General features: G+C 35.7%; 1 protein-coding gene across 1 annotated transcript in view; it reads right to left on the bottom strand.

Moving 5' to 3' along the window:
* Positions 1-22,236, bottom strand: part of okr (DNA repair and recombination protein RAD54-like okr) — an 87,303-nt gene that overhangs the window by 36,764 nt on the left and 28,303 nt on the right. Inside the window, exons 6-10 of the mRNA XM_081765795.1 lie at positions 19,126-19,344; positions 13,668-13,829; positions 9,649-9,910; positions 5,322-5,478; positions 106-304 (exon numbers count right to left, since the gene is read on the bottom strand). Coding sequence (XP_081621921.1) covers positions 106-304; positions 5,322-5,478; positions 9,649-9,910; positions 13,668-13,829; positions 19,126-19,344 — 999 coding nt within the window. The remainder of the gene's footprint in view (positions 1-105; positions 305-5,321; positions 5,479-9,648; positions 9,911-13,667; positions 13,830-19,125; positions 19,345-22,236) is intronic.

The following is a 22,236-nucleotide window of genomic DNA, read 5'->3' as shown; positions in this document are numbered from 1 at the left end:
AAGAAAGGTTCGTACACTATTGCCCTCCCGCTACATAGATTAGGGAGTACCTTAGAAGTGAAACCAGTACTCGTTAAGTTGAAGTATCTCTTTAAAATCACTCACCTTGGCTCTCTTTTTGATTGTCATTGTGCCATCAAGCCGCACATATTGGTAGCTTCTCATCCTACAGAGTCTCTCAAATAAATCCAACGTCTGTGTGTAGTTGGAGACTAGAACAACTTTGTCAGATGTTGTGGTCCGCACCATGGCCAGTAAACAATCCAACACCATCAATTTACCTGACAACTCTGGCTGGACACGTCTATACAAAAATATGAAGAAATCAAAATTATAATAACACGGCTAAGCCATAACTCTGAACATAATAAGTGATAGTTGGACACGGGAATTCCAAAGCGGAATTGAAAATCAATTACTTACCAGAACAACAGTGAAAACACAATTACACACACTAACAGAATACACTATTAGCACTCTTACTAAATACTTTATTTAATAGGAAGGGGAGAAAGTAGGAAGAGAAGTAAAAATAAATAACACGGAGTTACCTATGAAGCGTCCAGATACTATCCATATTGGAACAGGATCAAGTGATAGCATTGTGAAGCTGAAGATAGAGAAAATTAAGTTGCGAAAGATACAACTGATGAGAAGGGTGGGTCGGTAAAAGTGCAAGGAAGTGAAGGAATAATGAAGAAGAAAATTTACATTCGAAAAATAAAATTGGAAACAAAAATATTAGAAAAAAAGATAACAATAAATTATGAATAATAATAATAATAATAATAATAATAATAATAATAATAATAATAATAATAATAATAATAATAATAATAATAATAATAATATGGCGAAGGTCAAAATAGATGTATGGGAAAAGAAGTGAACCGTATGGGAAAAGGAGGCATTTAAACAGTTAAAACCAGGGGAAAGATTTCGCGAATAAGATTGTAATGTATTTCTGGGAGATATAGGAGCTTTTACAACAAGGATTTTGGAAGTATTACGCGAAAGATGTGGTCAAATCTTTATTGTAATTTATTGTACGTTGTAGGACAATTAACTGGGAAATTAAGAATTATAGGAGTAGGATGATACTTGATCGAATTTTAAAAGGAGTTAGCGAGTTTCGCCAAAATAGAAGACTGAACAATAGATCCACTTAAGAATATGAATAAGACTGAAGTACCTAGTTCCCCATCTACTGATCTTAGAACACACAACTCATCACGACAGTATAAGTGACAACATGATAACACCTTCAAAGTATTCTTAAAGCTATTCGTCCAAACTCTTTCACACTTCTCGTCAAAACAAGCAAACAAACAAACAGACAGATATATACATAGCCTTTATTTTTAATAATAAAGGTGCCGGTACGCTTGACCTGACGTTCACAAAGGTTAAAAAGTTGTTTGCATACCTTTCAGGGTATTATTATTATTACTGTATTATTATTATTAATAATAATAATAATAATAATAATAATAATAATAATAATAATAATAATAATAATAATGAGCACAATTGGCTCCCATTGTTCAGACTTGAAACCCTACACTTTTGTGTAGAACAGTATTTTCATAAAAGATAATTGAAATTACAAGCACGTACGCAGGAATTTATTTCGGGAGGGATCAAAGGCATTTGGGAAAGGGAGGGGGTTCAAATTCAATTTGAGGATAAATTATATTAAAATTTGTAAACTTGTTCCTAGAATCAGACCAAATTTGCAGAAAAATCGGGATTTCGGGAGAAGGGGATCGTACCCCAAAACCCACCCCTTGCGTACGTCCCTGTTGAAATATCTACGTTTTATACCCTATCCCAGATAGCAATGCAAATTACGAGAAGACAGCATAATATTTTGAAACATGATTCATAGGATAAGAAATTGTCCTTGGCAATTTTAAAAAAGCGACTAAATTTTTGTCATGTCTGGAGATAACTACTCGACGTTTCTCTACACACTACACACATATACGTTTAAGATTCAATTAAAATGTTCATAATTCGGAAATATTTACAGCTTTCTTGTCTGCACACACCACACAGCAAAACACACGACCAACTGAATTAAAAATTACTTAATTGCTGAAAATCCATCCCACGGCGTTTTAGTGTCCCCGAAACCGAAGCCGCTTGCAAAATGTTCAGACTCAAAGGATCTCTTGAGCCGCTGTAATCGGAACTTCAATCTTCTCCATCTGTAATTCAGCACAACGCGACGAGTTAAATTGCTTCTCAGGAAAGAAAAAAAAAAGAAAAAAAAAACGCAAAGTTTGGTTTACGAAATTGCTTTTCTGAATGTGTCCGCAAGTAACAGAAATAAGCGGGCGTCGATATCTATCTTAAGAAGTTTCTGCCAAAGTTTAATTACTTTTTTCTTTAGCATACAAAGAAACAGTAGCAGAATAGTTTCGATAATATCTGTGCCGTCCTTCGGTAGGCTACACTTCTCGTGAGAAGCTCAATCTTAAATTGTAAAATTGATAGGAGGAAAGGGTAGTCCGTACTGCACCTGTGGCCCAAACAAAAGACTTGTAGATGGCTTCTATAGATAATTGAATGGAAATTTTCAAGTATTTCTGCATCTTGAATGCACATTTTTATTTACTGTCACCCATTTAGTGTATGCATGTGTGTGTGAGAGAGAGAGAGAGAGAAAAAGAGAAAGACTGACTTGCTCACCGTTCAACCCTCAACTTTCCATCCCTAACGGTCATTGAACTTTAGCGACAGAAAAATTTGTTGGATTATTTTGTTGAGAGACGTCAATCTTTCAGAAAAAAAAAAAAAAAATCTGGTCGGTTGAGAGCCTTTATGGTTTATATTACCGTGCGAAAAAGGAATGAAAAAAGGGAGGCGCGAGAGCGTACAAGCGATGGAAAGACAGAAGGACCCATATATTTCTAGTCCCTGAATACTATTAATTGACTTCCAAGAAGGAAGAAAGATTCACAGCTCCTTCTCTAGAAAGAAAAAAAGGAAAACGAAAACAATAAAAATTCTGATTTTGTATAAACCTATATATTTACTATTTGGTATTTTCGAAGTTCCTTGTCAACTCCTTTTTAAGCCAGAAAAGCAAATATTCCGTTCTCACTCCGTACCGTTCTCTCTTCTCTCTCTCTCACTTAAAAAGTATACTTTATGTTTAAGTTTAATGATGTATCTTTATTTACCATTGACTCTTCAACCAATTTCTCTTCTACACAGAATGTCTTGGGAGGATATGTTCATTCTGCCAGGTGATGACATCAAATGAAGCAAAAAAATTATATGAACACATGTCCATTCTTTAAAGTTTCCAATATAGAGCACACAATTGCTTTCATGTTCTCTACCTCAACCATGAAATATCAGGTTTCTAACGATTTGGTTTGTAGATACAAGTAGACAGAAAGTATTGCTAATATGCGGATGCTGAAATGTTTCCTGATTGACATATATTAGCATTAGAGGAACTATGTACCTAGGTTCTTATTGTTTGTTGGAAATTAGTATTCTATTTAACACTCAGGCTATATGAAACGGATCTACAGCTTAAGGTGGACTGCCACCGTAACGTATTCGAATTTCCAATACGCTCCCACTGAGAATCGAACCCGAAACCTCGTGCATGTAAGGGACACGTGCTAGCGACTAGACCAATAGAGAGTGCTATGTGTAGTGTCTGTTGTGTTGCTTTGGTTTGCACTTATCAATAAAGAGATGTACGAAAGAGTCGTATTAATCATGTACATGTCTTTTCATGTGCTTCAAGTACAGTATATGTCCAACGGTAGACACCCACTATGACTAAAGACATCACTACGTTCGTGTGGAACACCAGTGGAGTCAGCTTTGTTGTACTTGTAAATGTCATACAACTGACTTCACACAGAATAAGCAAATATGTGTGTGCATACAGCTATACAGCAATAACAATATGTATGTTGCAGTACAAGACTACCATCGTCCTATCTGTCCACCTCGAATTTCTGGCCTACGTATGTTTCCCAGTACATTTCAATCGCTGTTACACGCATGGTGGCAGCGTGCCATGCTACATTGGACACAAACACAAGGCAGAGTTGTAGAAGGTTCGGTCCCAGCTTGGACCAAATGAGCTTGAAGAAGAAAAAATTCTTGACATGTAGCGCAATACACAAGAACATTCACATATTTTCAAGGCTTTGCTTTTCAAGAATAATATGGCAGACTCTGGAGGACAACTGTATCCGTTTCACCAGCAGGGTGACCACAAACTGCATGAAGGGTAGCGACAAAATTTAGGAGAAAGAATTCCCTGATTTTTCCCGATTTTCCAGATATGTAATTAGCCATACAGATTTTCCCATGTTTATGGAAATCAACATCAAGGAAACATAGACAACGATTATACGTAAGTAATACATTTTTTTAAAATCCACTAGAACAATGAATAATATAAAAACAAATACAATGTATTTTATTATGAACTACAGAACACTTAGCTGATAGAAATTCCTGCACAAAGCAAAAAAATTAAATATTTTCCCTGAAACTTAGTTACGACTTATCTTCCCAACGTTTGTTACATAATGAAAGTTTCGTCACATACGAAATAAAAAAATCCTAGTGAGCCACTCACCGAGAAAGGATGCACGTATATACAAAAACCGACTGTTCTGTATTAACGACATATCTTTAGAATAAAAAAGATCAACAGTATGGCCATGGGGCAGATGTAGTTGTGAGGCACTTCAAAGAGTTTTGTTCGAGTCCAAATTGTAGAACAACTGTGAATCAGTATTCTAGAACTGGTCAGCATTTGGATCAGCTGAAAAAAAGTATTCGTATAAAATACTTTTTTTTTTTAACCTTATGCACACACATAGCAAAATGCAATTTGGGCATGACCTTCTTCAAAAATCAATTAATGTGTTTTTCATTTCTTTCAAACAAAAGTCCATCAATTTATGTCACTGGAATATAGGGTTACAAAAAATTCATAAACCGTGTCCATATAACCCGTGCTTCTTTGGATCTCTTCTATTGTCTGGCAGAATAGCAACGTCTCCTTCGAGAACACACTATATATTTGGGCTTGCATATCTTGAAACTGCTTACAGAAAGTAAGGGAAACTTCGACGTAGTAACGTGCTACATACAAGCAAATAAAGCCAAAAGTATGATTTTTACATAGTTCATAAGTAACGTCAATATATGTAAGTACTACTACAACTTTTTTACCTATCTGTTGCCTTCCTTTGGAGTTGACTCTATGAAAAGTTTTACTCTTATAAATTACTAATGGTTGATCTTAAATACAACAGTATTCACTTATATCTTACCTCATGTCATATTTCTCTGGAAAGTATTTGAGAGCGCCTTCGAAACCCTCACTCTCCTCTTGTATTTTTTCGTAAACCAAGTCAGGATGATTGCACAGCTTCTTTAAGGATGTTATGGACGAAAGAGCTGACAAGCTTACTTTGCCTTCCCTCTGGCCTAAGAAATAATGGAAAAAAGTTTACTTAACATTATAGTGGAGATTCAAGTTCCGTACATTATTGTGGATATTGATGAATGCAAGAAAATAATCTTGAGTGGGTGTACAAAGAGAGGTATCTTCCAAATTGTGAAAATCTAGCTACGAAGAAAGCTTCCGCACCGCTGGGTATTTACTGTCATATCGTCACAAAGAAACCTGACTGAGTAACTCGCAGTAACTGTGCGATCATACGGAGACTAGCACTTTGAGTCTCGTTTATCTCAAAGTCAACTTTTTTGAAGTTAGCTCACTTTAAACACTCACTCAGGATATAGTTCGCTTGTTTACAATCTACCAAGATTTAACTATATATTAATTTGTTTCTTTTTCCTATGAAATCGAATGGTTAGATAAATGGTATTGGTTCAATACGCAGTGGAAAACAGATTTTTTAGTGTTGATATAGCATCGCGTAGCGATTGTGGCGAGGCTATTTGAAATTAAAGACATTGAACTTTGGTCTACGAGTATATAGCATAAATAAGAAAAGAGCAATTTTTAAATTTCTTCCCTTTTATCACAAAAGAGCATTTAGTTGAAACTATATACAATGTAAAACCTCGCTCAGGAATTCTAACTATTATTCTACTTACAGATTTCTGTAATTCCTGAATTTTCTTTAAACTTCCAAGCTTTCGACTCTCCCCTTGAGTCTTGCTCACGGAGGATAAAAAGGAAGAAAAATATTTAAAAAAAAAAAGTCAAGAATAAAATGGGACCGACTTACCAAGGAAAAATCTGTGTTGTACGGAAATACGTTGTTAAGTACATCGGTTGTCTTCGGCTGGAGTATATGCGAACTAAAATGATGTTTTAGTTTGCCTCTACTCCATCCGAAGACAAAAGACGTACCTGACAACGACGTGTTTCATACAACACAACTCTTCTTTTGGTAAGTCCGTTCCATTTTATTCCTTGATATTTCTATTCTTTTTCTTCCTGTTTTTAACCTCCGTGGCCAAGACTCCAGGGGAGAGTCGAAAGCTTGGAAGTTTAAAGAACATTCAGGGTTACAGAAATATGTGAGTAGAATGACTGAAACTTTTCTGAGACTCTAGAACAGTCATTTCCAATTAGTTGATGTATGATTGTAGAAGCAGGCTTTTATGATCATAGCCTGAACAGAAAGAACAGGTAGAGCAAAGAAGGGGAGGGAGCGAGATACACAGAATGGACTAAAACAAGTGCTGGCAGTGTAAGACTGGTCATTATTTCACGAGTACTGAATCTGCAAAATCCTCTTCTAGCCCTGTGTGGTTTACTGATAATATAAGTAGCAAACTGTAACGGCAAAGAGCACCCAGTTGGAAATGACTGCACTAGACATTTCGTCGGAAAGTACAAATCATAAATATCACGATTAGCTCCAAGCAACCCCAAAAATAAATAAAATTAAAATAAAATAAATTCTTAATTTCATTTTGTCTTACACACACAGACAGCCTATAACTGCGTTAATAATGATTTTTATCTGCATGTCATTGATATGATACTGAAAATTATGACACCCAAATTCCTACAACCATCTTCTGAGTCAATGTTAGGAAAGGAAGAGAAATTCGGTGCATTATGATATTCTTAAATATAGGAGGCGCTAATCGATTTTCCTTCTTTAACTGTAAAAATCAAATGTAAAATTGTGTTATGTAAATCTTCTGCTGACAGAATTCCTCTGTTTAAAGATGCTCACTGTTACTAGTTCCTTTAATGTAATTACGAGTTGGAAAAATAGGGTATTGATAGGATAAAAAAAAAAAAAAAAAAAAAATGGAACTATATATATTTTGTTTAATGAAATATTTCGATTTTTTTTTTATTATTTTTTGCTGAATTTTTAATATGTACAACTTCCAATAATACATATACCGTAGTGGCCTGAATATGGTACATTTTTCGTATAAAAACAGTTCCGTAAATACTATAATAGCAGCCTGGCTTATTATGCTCGATAAAAATTTTATTTTATACCACGTAGGACTGGGTATCATCTGTATGTATCACTCTCCCGTGACCACGGCGTACCGCTCTGTGATTCACTAATATTAGATGTACATAGGAAATAAGTAATGGCAATACGTCATATTATGATTCGATTTGACTGACATTTAAAATTTGCTATCAATATGTTTTCACTATCTTCCACGTAGTATTCCAATCGATCTAAATATAGTTTTCGTAACCACCAGAGGAACGTGCAATAAAGATGGTATTTAAATCTTAAAAGGAGCTTTAAAGTTGTAAGTTCTCTATTATATAATATTTACAAAGTGTGTGCAATATTTTGTGCTGGGAATTTTTAATTTTTACTTCTTCATTAAAATCATCTCATGACAAGTAAAGGGTTCAAATGGATGAATCGAGTTGCGGGATGAGACATAGCGCGTCTGATAGAGGATGTCAAAATATGTGTATGTGCAAAGTTATAGCGACTGAGCGCCATAAGAAACGGAGGGGGAGGAATTCAAAGTTGGTGGGACAAGGGCTATGCTATGTTATAGAAATACATCAAATAAACTGTTGAATCGTAAAAATAGTGAAAGATAGACTATATAAACGGTGGTAGTTTCACATATTGGCAAAACAAGAATGGGCAGAGCAGACCACGAGCCTCCGCCGCCATCTTGAAATCCGCCACTATTTACTTTGTGATATTTTTTGAAATGGAAAGGTAGCCATATGGCACATGTGTTAGGACTGTGTTTTGATCAGGAATGCAATGCTACTGTCCATTTTGTCATATCTCTAACCGCTAATGAATTATGGCCTGTTTTATCCCTTTGGATACCGTCATAACACATGCTCGAAATGCAACACGATAGACAATAGAGAAAGCCACCTCACCCGGTAACTTATTTTCCGTTAGAACTTCTTTGCTGTATTCGACTGCAGTAGTTCACTTTTCATCCAGATATCATGTTATGCTCGTCCCAAGTTGCATTGCTTATGACAGTGGACAAAGAAAGTTAAATGGAAAATATAGCAAGTGGTGAAAAAATAGTGGTTTACTTATAGCACGTACTAATTGCATTCCAATCTATCAGATTTTATTATGTTATGGTCTATATTTTTATGCCATTTAACAAAAGGTAGCAATATAAACTCCACATTGTTTTCGACAAAAAGAAAAGAAAGAAAAAAAAAGCGGAAGAGATTCTTTCAGACCGGAACACTTCTCTTCGGCACTATGTGAAGCAAATTAGAAGTAATGTCGTAAATAATAATAATGTAATAATATACAACTCGGATATCGAATTTCACTGTTATTTTTCTTGTATATATGTTTAACTTACACGTGTTTTCATGATAATTCAAACTTTTGACATACGTCTACGAGTATCAGTCCTAGCTTTTAGTTAATAACTATAAAGATGATCCTAAATCTTCCAAATAAGTATAGACAACGATAAATGAAGTTCATAATTGACTTTTTGAGAACATGATGGCCCTAATTGATGTATCATATGACTATCTTTCCATTTCAAAAAATATCGCAGGTTTCAAAATGGCAGATTTCAAGATGGCGGCGAAGGTTCGTGATCTACTTTGTCCAGTCTTCTTTCGCCAATATGTGAAACTACCACTGTTTGTATTGTCTATGTATTTCTATAACATAGCATAACCCTTCTCCCACTAACTTTGACCCCCTCCCCCTCAGTTTCTTATGGCGCTCAGCCGCTATAACTTTGCACATACACATATTTTCTATCAGTCGCACTATGTCTCATCCCGCAACTCGATTAATCCATTTGGACCCTTTACTTGTGAGGTTATTCGAGGTCATTATATATTCGGGCTAATAATGATATGTGGAAGTTTTAGTCACAAATGTTAAACAAGGAAATTACACACACACACAATCCAAAATATTTATTACTCAAAAACAGACATATTTCCAAATTAGTATACCCTATGAATATCCAGTTTTCCCACCTCGTAAGCTTTACTGATTTTTCCAACTGTGAATAATGTATTGTACCTTTCCTATATTTTTAATGAGCATTAATTTATTCAGAACGTAAGTATTCTATTAATTACTACAGAACATAGAAAATACATTTAACTCAATGGGAATTAACAAAATCCAAATCATATATAACTCGCCCAATTGATTCTGGTATGTGACTCACCTTTCATTGTGCTACGAACAGCTTCTGAACTGATGAAATTACGATAGAGATCCATCTGAAGAGGCGACAGCTTACAACAAACCACTTGTTCAATTTTCACAGGCAGATACCGCGACAACAGGGCAGAGGTACGTCTAATGAGGCATCGATTGACAACACTCACAAGTTCATCCAATCGCTCCTGCGCCTTCTTCCTCTCTTCATCAGTTGCGGCCGCGTCCTGACCACGGAGAATGGGAGTCTCAAACTTCCGTCTGAATTCCTACAACGGTCATCAATCAAGTGATTTAACAACGCAGTACCATATTTAATCACAAACAGAATACAATGTGTTAATGAACTATACCAACAACTATAAGAGCTGATTCCTCGCATCAAAATAAGAAAGAAAAAAAGTTCGTATGTGGGCAAAAGTACATAGTTTCAGAGCTAGGGCCATCCAAAAGCGTGGAAAAACTACATTCATGTTCGGAATAATCCATGTTGTGATGTATTGTTTCACGTTTATATGTGTAAAAAATGTGAAATTTACCGTGAAACATTACATTGCAGCATGGGTTATTCCGAACACGAATGTATTTTTTCCACGTTTCTGGCCCTAGCTCTGAAACTATGAACTTTTTTTTCTTATTTTGATGCGAGGAATCATTTCTTACAGTTGTCGGCATAGTTGATTAACACATTATATAATAACATTAATGTACCGTCACTGATGTTTTGTTCACCATATCCTTGATATGTATATTATCGTCTGATGGTATTGAGTTTACGAGAAAGATCAAAATACAAGAAGACAAAGATGATAAAATTTCAAAGGAAACTTACTTAACCCTTCACTTCATGGTGAAGCCGCCTAGTTGCGGAATTGGCTTAAACTGTGTACTTATCCAGAGGTACTTATTATCAGAATAGAATAATTTGTTTGCATTCGATTAGATTTGTTGTAACAGTGTTTAACTATAATCTATTATATAAAAATGCAAAGAATCTTGTTGGTGATCAGGTACATTTGGTGCCGATTTTTCTGTTTACATGTTCTGAAGAGATATAATAATGTAACTTAAAAAAAAAAAAAAAAAATCCGGCTAGCATCACGTCTACGCTTGAGGATGATTTCAGAGCGGATTGAAATATTGTAAGGATAATGACATAAACACGAATGGAAGTTAGGGGTACGAGGGAAGATTATGTGTTCTACACCCTCCATTCCAAAAGAAACCGAACTTTTGAAAACAAATAGTACCACTAGTGCCATCTGTTGTAATATTTTATCGGTAGATGGCGCAGTCCCTCATTGACAACTGGTATAAATGTCATGACATTTGGATGCACGGCAACAAAGTTATTGCGTTTCAACTGTCAGTGTGTTGTGTACATCGGTCGGAAAATGAGTTTCAAACAACGAGCTGCAATTGAGTTTTGTGTTAAACTGGGTAAAACTTTTAGTGAAACGCACCAAATGCTACAAAATGCATATGGTGATGAGTGTCTATCCCGTACGCAAGTTTACGAGTGGTTCAGGCGATTCAAATCGGGTAGAGAGACGCTGGATGATGACGAAAGATCAGGCCGTCCCAGAACCGGATTATCGGAAGAAAACATCGAAAAAGTGCGTGAATTCATCAAACATAACAAAAAAATCGTCGGTGAAAGTTATTGAAATGGAATTAGGCATTCCTCAAACAACCACATACCGCATTTTGACCGAAGTTTTGGGCCTTAAGAAGGTTAATTCGCGGTTTGTACCACACAAACTCACCGAAGACAAAAAAAAGTTGATCGAATTTCGCATTGCAAAGACATCGTTAAAAGTGCTCGGCAGGATCGAAACTTCTTGAAATCGATTGTAACTTGTGACGAGACGTGGTGTTTTGAATATGAGCCCGAAACAAAGCGGCAAAGTGCTGAATGGAGAGCGCCGGATGAAGGAACACCCAAAAATAGTCGCTTGGTGAAGTCAAAAGTTAAGGTGATGCTGATTTGTTTTTACGATTCAAAAGGAATTATCCACAAAGAATTTGTTCAGCCCGGCCAGACAGTCACTGGAGAGTTTTACTTGGGCGTCATGAAGCGTTTGCTGGCAAGAATTCGTCGTATTCGGCCCGAATATCGCGAAATCGGCAGTTGGACTCTTTTGGACGATAATGCACCATCACATCGTTCGCGACTTGTAACTGAATTTTTGGTCAAAAATCACATTTTTCGGTTGCATCATCCGCCCTATTCACCAGATATCGCTCCGTGCGATTTCTATCTGTTCCTGAAACTGCATTTGGCGATGAAAGGAAAGTGGCACGCATCGATTGATGCTATTGAGAAGGCGACGACCGCCGTCCTAAAGACCATTCCAATAAAGGACATGGAGAAGTCGTTTGACAACTTGTTGGAGCGTGCAAATATGTGTATCGATGCAGAAGGGGAATACATTGATTAATAAAAATGATTTGTTCCAAAATGTACATTGCTTTTTTGTTTTTTTAAAACGTTCGGTTTCTTTTGGAATGGAGGGTGTATAATATAACCCAAGAGCACAGCTTACTTTTTTGTATTTTAAAAGACACCTATTTAATAAAGTAATTTTTAATCTATTGTTTATCCCTGTAATTCCCTGACATGTTTTGAGGCAAACTAAAGAAATTTTGAATCAGAATGGCTGGCTAAGTTTGAATCCTCAGTGTAATAGGAGTTTTATTTCTATTTTACATTATACAGAATTATCCCTATTTGTTACTCTACAAAGTTGTCTACTTTCTTCTTTCTAGAGATCAAAATACAAGCGACTGTCAATTGGAGAAAGTGTGCCCACAAAACGCGGATGGGGCTTCACAGATTCCCATGTTTAAAAAAAAAAAAAAAAAAAAAAAAAAAAAAAAAAAAAAAAAAGGTTTCGTTCAATGTCTCACGATTATGCACCGAAGATAAGGAAGACGTCGACGAATGACGATAAGACGAATGATAATGATGGCATGATGAAAGTGGGAGGAAACAGGAAAATCCAGGAAAACCCATGCACAGGGTGTTTGTTCACCACAACGACCCTAGACGGGAGCTGAGATTGAACCAGGAACCCACGCCAGAGATGAGTCACCGCGGCCCCACAAGAGAATTCTATAGTTTCATGTGTACAATAGAACATGATTGCTCAAATGATATTTTAAGTAGAAATATGGCTTTAAATATAGGATCAAAATTTAATAAAAACAATTTTGCCCAATAAAACTCACTAGGCTATATATATAAAGCCTCATGTCATTTGCTGAGTTTCTTAGAGATACTAACGAAGGCAACAGACTGTTCGAACAGTTTAACACAAATGAAGTATAGTTAGACGCAATAAGTTCTACTTTTAACAAATTAAAAATGTCTCCTATATTAGGATGTAAACGCAAACTATTACTATTTTTAATACTAAATTGTTCTACTCTATTCATCATGTTCATTTTTTAAACTGAACCTTTTCTTTATGAACCACTGTCAAAATGCTACAGAATTCATAATTGAAGAGCTCAATTCCAAAAGAGCTTAAGTCAAAAAAAGTATGTTTTTCAGGACACGATTTTCTTGTGTGTGAACTTCCCTCATTCTATTTCTATGAAAGAAAAGTAATCTACATAAAAGAACATTGTAATTGCATGCTTTTCGTAAAATAACGGTGAAATTATCATTTATAGCAAGAGTTTTATAAGTGTTTGTAGGCATGAGTCGGAAAATAATTTCAGAGAATACTGTTGACTAAGGACATTTTGGAGAACAACGCTGTTTTCTTTTGCATACAATTAATTTGATTTATGGAGTTTTGACATGAAACCCTAATCAATCTACGGAGATGCTGAAATGGAACTTAACAGAACAAATATCTCAAAATTGACAAAAATTGACTTAGGCTGTTTTGGAATCCATCCCTTCAATTGATGATAAAGAGGATTTTGAAGCAAGTCTGTCTTTACAAACCGACTTTACAGTCCGATGATTATCGAACTTCCTTCGTACCTTGATATTAGAAATTACTAAAAACTAACCTGAGCGGTCCCAAGAATTCCTTGATTTACAAAATGAACCAGGCTGAAATATTCCAGCAAATCGTTTTGAATTGGTGTTCCGGATAGAAGTACTCGTCGCTTGGCTTTCAAGCCCATTAACGCTTGGTACGTTTGGTTTTCACAGTTCTTCAAACGGTGGCCCTGAAAGATCAAAAAGTTTAATGACTTACATATTTGGTAAAAATTTGTGTGATTGAAATAATGACAGGAAGAAATTGTCTGACATACTCGGTAATATATGAACAGTTTGACATCCAAACCTTAATTTTTATTTTTGTTCTTTTCTTTCTTTTTTTCATTGCATTACATCACATTGGAAATCTTTGAGTTTTACGTCCCACGATTATGCCGGTTAGGCTAAAGGAGACGGTGATGATGAGTAATGAATGAAATGGTGGAATGAAGAAAGTGGGAGGAAACGGGAGAACCCCGAGAAAACCCACGCACACGGTGTTTGTCCACCACAAAGTTCACTTGGCGGGGGCTGGGATCGAACCCGGGACCCCAAGCACCAGAGGTGAACGCTCTACCACTGAGCCACAGCGGCCCCTTACATCACATTATTACGTACTTCAAATTCACATGTTCAACAAAAAATTACAATATCACATTTATTATTAAATGGTGAAACTAAGGATGCAACAGTGTGACAAGCTTCCAAATTTTGGAGACTTCAACAATAACGCAATTGAGACGACGGAGGAATGTACACTCATGTCCAAAATGATTGTCGAATGTCTATAAATATGTTGTTGTAGGAGTATAACTTGATACGGATTTTCCCTGTATTTCTTATAATGTTAGTATGTGTATAATCGGCAAAGACATGTATGTGGCAAATTTCATGTCAAAAGAGCAGTAGGTAAGAACAATAAAACGAAAATAAAAGTTTATTGTCCATTTAGCAACATTTTGTTTTACTCATTCTAATTTTCGTATTTATAATTCTTTTCCTATGAAATATTCCACAATTATACATTTTCCGATTATACATATAGTATCAGTATTAAAAGTACCCTGCAAAATTATTATCAAATTATATTCTTACAAGAAGACAGTTATAGATATGCGACAATCATTTTGGACATGAGTGTACGTCTAAAGTACTTTGGTATAGATACTATGGTACTATGATCACGATATAACGCATTTTGAATAAACAGGAACAAAGTTAAATGCGATTGAAATCTTGACTATTTTACTAGGTAGAAAGTCTTTACTTCAAAAAAGTGCTTAGACAAGTGTTACATCTAAGGATTTATATGGTTTATAATAGAAGAAAATACTTTTACAATATACGTAATCTGACATCTCAACCCTTTCCGAATATACAATAAATTCGATGATAAAGTCTCCAATACTGTTCACATAATTTGGGTTTGTGATATTGTAGCATCCTTTGTCTGTAACAGTGCATAATGAATAAGGTATTGCAAGTTCTCGTTTAACTTATAGATTTGCAATACGTAATTAATCTGACGTAGTATTGTACTATTTGAAACTCTTTGTTTGGATGGTAATAGCTGGTTAAGGTGGTGCTATTGCACGTAATATCTCTATTTACATTTGCTTCGTACAAAATCTCAACATTTGTTATTTATCACTTTAAAACTTACAAGGAAATTTCAAGATAAAGAGTCCATCCTATGCAGCGTGTTCCATTCAAATCCCCTTAATTAAAATTCACTACTGTGAACGAAGTACGAAGAACTGTGAATGAAAAACCTGATCTTTAAGTTATCCCTTCTTCTTCCTTCTTCATGACTTGAAGTTATCCGTTTACTCACTACGCAACGCCACGTTCGCATAAATAAAAATGGCGACTGTTCAACAATACTGCAGGCAGTGGTGTAGTATGATGAGGGAAAATCTGTGATCTCAACGTAACTAAATTTCAAATGAGTGTATGGACGAGTTACACCGCTAAATCTATTAAGCTGTGGCTCAGTAAGTTCCTAACAACCGACAGTGTCCTAAATAATATGGTGGAGCTCGCCGTCGTGTTTCAAATGAAAACGTGGAAGAAATTCGAGCAGAGTTTCTGAGAATCCGAAGTAAAATCATCTGCCAGGTATCTAGAGAATTTAATCTTCCTTATAAAAAAAAAGTGCAACAACTGAAGCAAGATGAAAAGCTGCGACACAAAGAATTTGGTACGGCAATGCTGCAGCTTATCGACATAAATCCTCATTTCATTGACAACGTCCTGTTTTTGACAGAGCAATGTTTCACGTGTTGGGGGATTGTCAACCGTCATAACATATGGATCTGGCGATCTGAAGACCCACATGTGTACAAACAACTTATCCCCAACAGCCCAAAATTGATTGTTTTGTGTGATTTACTGAAGGACAGGATCACCGGTCTGTAATATTCAATGAGAATACAGTAATAGGCCTTGTGTACTTGGACATATTGGAGCACTTCGGGCACCTCTAGGTAGTTGCTCCACAACTGGACATCATCTTCCAACACGATGGGGATCCCCCATATTGGAGTCTGGATGGTCGGAATTCCCTCAATTCGGCATTTCCTAAACGCTAGATTAGACCGATATGGTGGTCACCATGTTCACCAGACTTCACTCCGCTGGACTCTTTCCTCTGTGGGTTGTGTCACCACTCATGTGTTTGCGATTCCAGTAAATAACATTCCAGTTACGAACCCGAACCCGTAATACGATTGCAACAGTAAAAGGAGACATGTTGGTGAGAATATGACAAATAGTTGAATACAGACAGAATATATATTGATCATGCTGCCAATTACCCTATCATTCATACTTTCTTTTCTACGATTAATTGAAATTACAGAGGTTTGAAAGTAACTCTCTGTATCCACATCAACAATAAATATTGATACAACCTGATAAATGGTGACCAACAAATAGGTTTAACAACATAGTAAGTGACAATCAATAAATCAATGTGAAGTCCACCACAGTCAAGAAAACATGCTTTATAAGCGGATGAATGGAGTACAGAGATCGTGAGAACTGGGTTGCTACTCCGTACCATCAAAATATTTATTTAAATTGGAATTGTTAATTGCCCAAGTAAGAGGAGGATGGTCACAGAAAATAAGGACGAAATACCTGATGACAAAAATGAATGTTCCAATTCAGAAAAACCCTGTCAGAAAGCAAGTGGTGGTTCGTACGCTAAACATCCATTAAATATAGATTATTTACTAATAGACGCTACAGGATACGCACGCAAAAGTCCTGTTTCAGCGTTATGCAGAAAAATCCGACACAAAGATACTTTTTACTGATGATGAGATCTTTATGTTTAATTGACAGGATTTATGTTAGAAGTTTTCTAGCTTATGGTGGACCACATCCTGCCATTAACATGGTTTGGCGTGAAGTATTTTACGTGAGTTCTAGTTTAATTCTGAAACAATGAGTTAAAACTTCTACCAATACATATCAAGAAATGATTTGCAAGCCTGTGGTCATGTTTTTAACTATATTTTTAAACAAAAATGTGCTTCCAACTAGAGGCGACTCGTGAGGGGTGCCATATCGGTAAATATTAATGTTTCATTACTTGAAACTAAGTGGAGAAAACACATCTAATGTTCTAGTTCTTGTATACAATACAACAATTAGAATATTAGAGAAGTCTTCCTCCCTCAGTTTCAAGTAACAAAACTTTTTTTTTACCAATGTGACTTCCTGACAAGTCGCGTCTGCCTTCAAAAACTTTTTATTATTACTTTATTATATAAAGTTAAGTGTACTCACTGCTGAATGTAGCGGACTTGATGTCTCCAGCAGATTAGAGTTTTAGCACCCCCGACTTCAAGTTGTTTGACAATAGGATGATCCATAACTGAAAACATGATTTGAAGGAAGATAGTGTTCCAAGCTTCAAGCATTCCTTGATTGTCTCCAGTGATGCGATTAAAGTGTAAGTAAAGGACGAAAATATATCTATTGCTTATATTTCAATTCTTTGCACTACGTTCCGAAAGATCCTTAGATTAAGAGTTCGTACACCAAGCCTAAAGAAGTCGGCACAAATTGTGGGCCGAGCTGAGCACTTCTAATGGCATCATTTATCAGAAACCCGTTGAGTTGTCAGATCAACAAGTAGTGTCCAATGGTACCCCTGAGCTGATCCAAGCACAAGCTCAAAAGCGGGTTGATATGTGTTTATAATGCCAAATTTTCATGCCAAAACATACTATAATGCCAAATTTTCACCCTTTGTTACGCAATAACTTTTTAACCAATAACGGTTAGGTAAAAATGGACTGCACCACTGTTTCCCTAAAACCGAGCTCGTGTTAAATGATGCCCCCCTTCCCATTTAAAAATCCGAAGTTGAATCAAGATGGCGGCATCTAAGATGGCCGCCATGGCAATCATGTCGTGCAATATGGTCCATTACCACCCGAACAACATATATAATGAATTAAGTGTGAATGCCAAGCAGTTCGTGTGCTACAGGGGTGTTAACCACTTATGTCTCACCCTGTATATATCTCGAAAACTGCAGGTGAGATTATATGAGTAGGCACATAGAAACTCAAGAAGATAACGAAGCGGACGGGGATGGGTCTGACAGACTGAAAATAAACGCTTCGTTGTGCACAGACTAAAAGCAACTAAGTTACTTGTATACATTGTTATCCTCAGTAGGCATTATCTGAAAGGTACAGAGACTACGATTGACGCAGATTAAAAACTACGAAGAAAATATCAATCTTCCCCCTGTTGTGAGTCTGACAGACCTATAAACTCTTTACAGTGGTGCAGGCTTCTTCATGAAGTACACAAATTAGCATCAGTTCTTCCTGAAACAGCTTTAAGAACTCAAATGGTGAAGAATTAATGACATATGTAGTAGAAAATGCAGTTGAAAGTTCTCAAGGACAACCTTTTACACATGTAGTGTCCATTTACACCGATGGTTTTGTCCTAAGTTTTGGTGTCGTTTTGGAAGCTCTGAGATAAAATACCTTTTTGTTGCTGCCTATTGTGTTATAATCTTTTCTGCAGTTGGGATCAAGGTCAATCACCGTGTTTCAACAAATGCAGCGTAAATATTATCTCATATGTTTATTATTGATTGAAAAGCAGGAAACATAGGACTTATTTTCAACAGTATGGCTTTCCATACTATGCATATGACTTGATACTTTCCTATTAAAACGTACGAGAAAAGAAAAGTAGGACAAATTGAAGCTCTGCGCCACTGTGCCACCTCTTCCTCCGTGTTTTCGTGTGGTAATGGCGGTAATCCACATACGAAATTGGAATACGATCTGAAGAGTGGAATTACAATATTAAAGCATTCGCCAATTAGGTTACTCTAAGGGACTGACTGAGGATCTCTTTAACTAATTATGATCGGTTTACCTTTGCTCCAAGTGTTCTCGAAGACCTGTCTTTAAAATATACACTGTTTCAGAACGGAAGCCTACTTACCTCATCACAAAGGACCAGTCCTACTTCACCTTGATGTAAAACATGTGCGTGTAGTCTGAAAGTTTCATATGAAATGATGAGAATAGGATTCACTGGACGCTTACAATACGTATTCATGAATCCTGAAAGCTTTCGATCAATTTCATCTTTAGAACCGGAATCTATGGCCAGAGCATTGACTCGTCCTCCAAGCCACTTATTAATCTCATTGTACCAATTCTGAAAAGAAAGAAAACTATCAGATATAGTTTTTAATTTGATTTTTATCCCCCAAATTTTATTCTAGAAACTTTAATGCTCTGCGTGTAAATGTTTCGAACAAATATAACGTTTACCCACTAGTAAATATATGTTTTTCTATATATATATATATATATTGTAAAGACCAATCTAGAAACGGAAAATTGCAACAAATACTGAATACAAATTATAAAAGCTAAAACTTCAAACTTGTGGTGTACACTAAAATTATATAGGCGCATGAGAGGATGATTCAAATTAACAAAAATTGGGTTACTTACCAATATGTCCTCCCGTGGGGAAACTTTATATCTCCCACATTATATTTATTTGGTGGCATGTATCCCTTTTTCCATACCATTAATTCTCTCATCCATTTCTATCCTTGTTACTTTACCAGAAGATGGAACTAGCTTGTTCTGATACGTTTGGAGAATCTTTAGTTCTCACAGGAGGACATATTGGTAAGTACCCAATGTTTGGTCAATTGTGGTTTATATACACAGCGAACTACAATTTTCAATTATGAACTTTTGCACACTGGAAGGTATAAACACTGAAATTCTTACAACTTGATGATTAACATTCTATATTGATTTACCTTAAATGACATTAAAGATATAATTTCTGATATACATAATTTGAATCTGTGAAATCTTTAAAACTTTAAGAAATATGTCGACTTCTGCTTGGCATCGTCTTAAGAGCTCTCAATTGTTGTATAGTACCGAATTGGAATCGTAAAGAGTATATTCAAACTATGAATATATTATTTACTTGCGGCATGTATTTAAGAAGTAGAGAGTGAAAGGAGAAGATGTTGAAAATTTTAATATCAAAATAAGGTTTATTCAAAAATTATTCTCCTCTAACAATACAGTCAGGGTAACAGAAAATCGAAATGACTGTAGACATATCGAAAAGATGAGAGGAACTTACAACTACAGTATTAACTTCGCCATTTACTTAAAATGGTCTGAATTTTCGGAAACCTCACCATTACTAACTTAATACTGATCATGAACTCGTGATTTTAGTTTCTCCGTATACATTCCAACGACTGCTTGTCGTTATCTTCAGTACGTGTCCATTACGGAATTTTTACGTTGCTTTGTGCATTCCTATTATTGAGCTGTTTGAAAAAACACTTTTGGAATTACGTACATGTTCAGCGATCTGGTTTACATAATTATTTATTATAAAATGGAATATAGTACTTTTTATTAAAAGATTTTATTCTTTCAAGTGAATGTTTAATCTTTAATATTGGAGGCGGTATAAGTAAAACTTCGGTTTTAAAATCTACGTCATGTCATCTATAAACGAACGCTTAAAATTAGATTTAAAACAGAGTACTTTCCGCATTTCCAGCTCACGTGAGTTTTCAGATTTATGGATGTAGATTTAAAAAGTTGGATGCTTTATCCCAGAGTTAGAACCAAAGAAGCGAACTGGAGGTCATAAATTGTGGTGAAGTACAATAATCATTCAAGTGGATTCTTCTAAAGTAAATTCGGCATTGTATTTGATATCAATGAATAATGTTTATACGGTACAGGAATATTACCGGTAATATGAATCCACAAAGCAACGTAAAAATTTGCTAATGGATACGTATTAAGGATAACCAGTCGTTGAAACGTATACGGATAACTTAAAACCATGGGTGATTAGTTTTTCGCACTAAGAATTTGAAAATTTCGCGTTTCGATTTTCATATTTGGCGTTTTTTTCGCATTTTCCGAATAAAGTTCCGCATTTTGAAGCTCTTGCGGAAAAGAATTCCCTGACATTACAATTGTTTCTTGTTATTCATAGGTCACTATAAAAATAAACCATTAATTACTAAAAACAAAATACACAGAATATTTCACTTGACATTGTCAATTTCACTTATAGAAAATTATATTTAAAAAAAATCAAACTGAAGGAAAATCGGTAACTAAACTTACTATGAGTAGGGAAGTTTTGCTGTCTCCTGAAAACAGATAGCGACAAGTTACATTTAAGCATTAAACATAAACATGTTATATGTTTCCACATTTTATTCCTTCATTTTGTATGTTTGTCACTCATCACCAGTCCATACTTGAAAAAACCTCTCACAATTAGCATCACTTGTTGGAAGCCACACATATATAAATGCATTTACAACAAACTTCAATCGATCATCACTTCGGAACTCCCCATCCAGCTGCGATGGCGATAGCTAACGTGCAACATGTTCCCTGTAGCCGTGTCCGAATCACCCAAAATGCACCGTTCATGCCACGTTCTACCATTCCGTCAGTTGAAAACTAGCGTTTTTAAAGTAATGAAAATGTATTTTTAAAATTTCGCGTTATGTTGCGTAGTTAGAAATTTCGCGCAAAACTGCCAATTTTGCGTTTTATCGCGCAACGGAAACCAATGGAAACACAAACAGAATATCGTAAAATGTTAAGAAACTGAAAATTACTTAGTTCTGATGCAATTCGTTTTATCACGCATTGCAAAAATCTCGTGCCTCTAGTGATTACGTGAGTTCAAGGTCAATATTTTATTATTCAATAGGTACCCTATCTGTTCACTACGAATATTACTTATTACTCTGTAAGTTAACCAGTTGTGTGTATGTATGTATGAATTTGGCACACTACTAAGGTTACTACCCATCCCGATTCTCTCAGGATAGTCCCAATTTAGGAGAAAATGTCCCGCATCCTGATGTGGCTCTTTTGGGACTTTAAAATGTCCAGATTTCATGTTAATGAAATTGGTGATTACTACTATTATTATCAGGATTCCCACTATCTTTCACACACACACACACACACCCAAAAAAAAAAATCCAGGACGTTTTCAGGACAAATCATCAAGTTTCCAGGACTT

Source organism: Thermobia domestica, chromosome 7, assembly GCF_964235325.1.
Source record: "Thermobia domestica chromosome 7, izTheDome1.hap1.1, whole genome shotgun sequence".
Taxonomy (NCBI): domain Eukaryota; kingdom Metazoa; phylum Arthropoda; class Insecta; order Zygentoma; family Lepismatidae; genus Thermobia; species Thermobia domestica.
The sequence above is the reverse complement of the archived record's forward strand: the minus strand, read 5'-3'. Positions and strand labels throughout refer to the sequence as shown.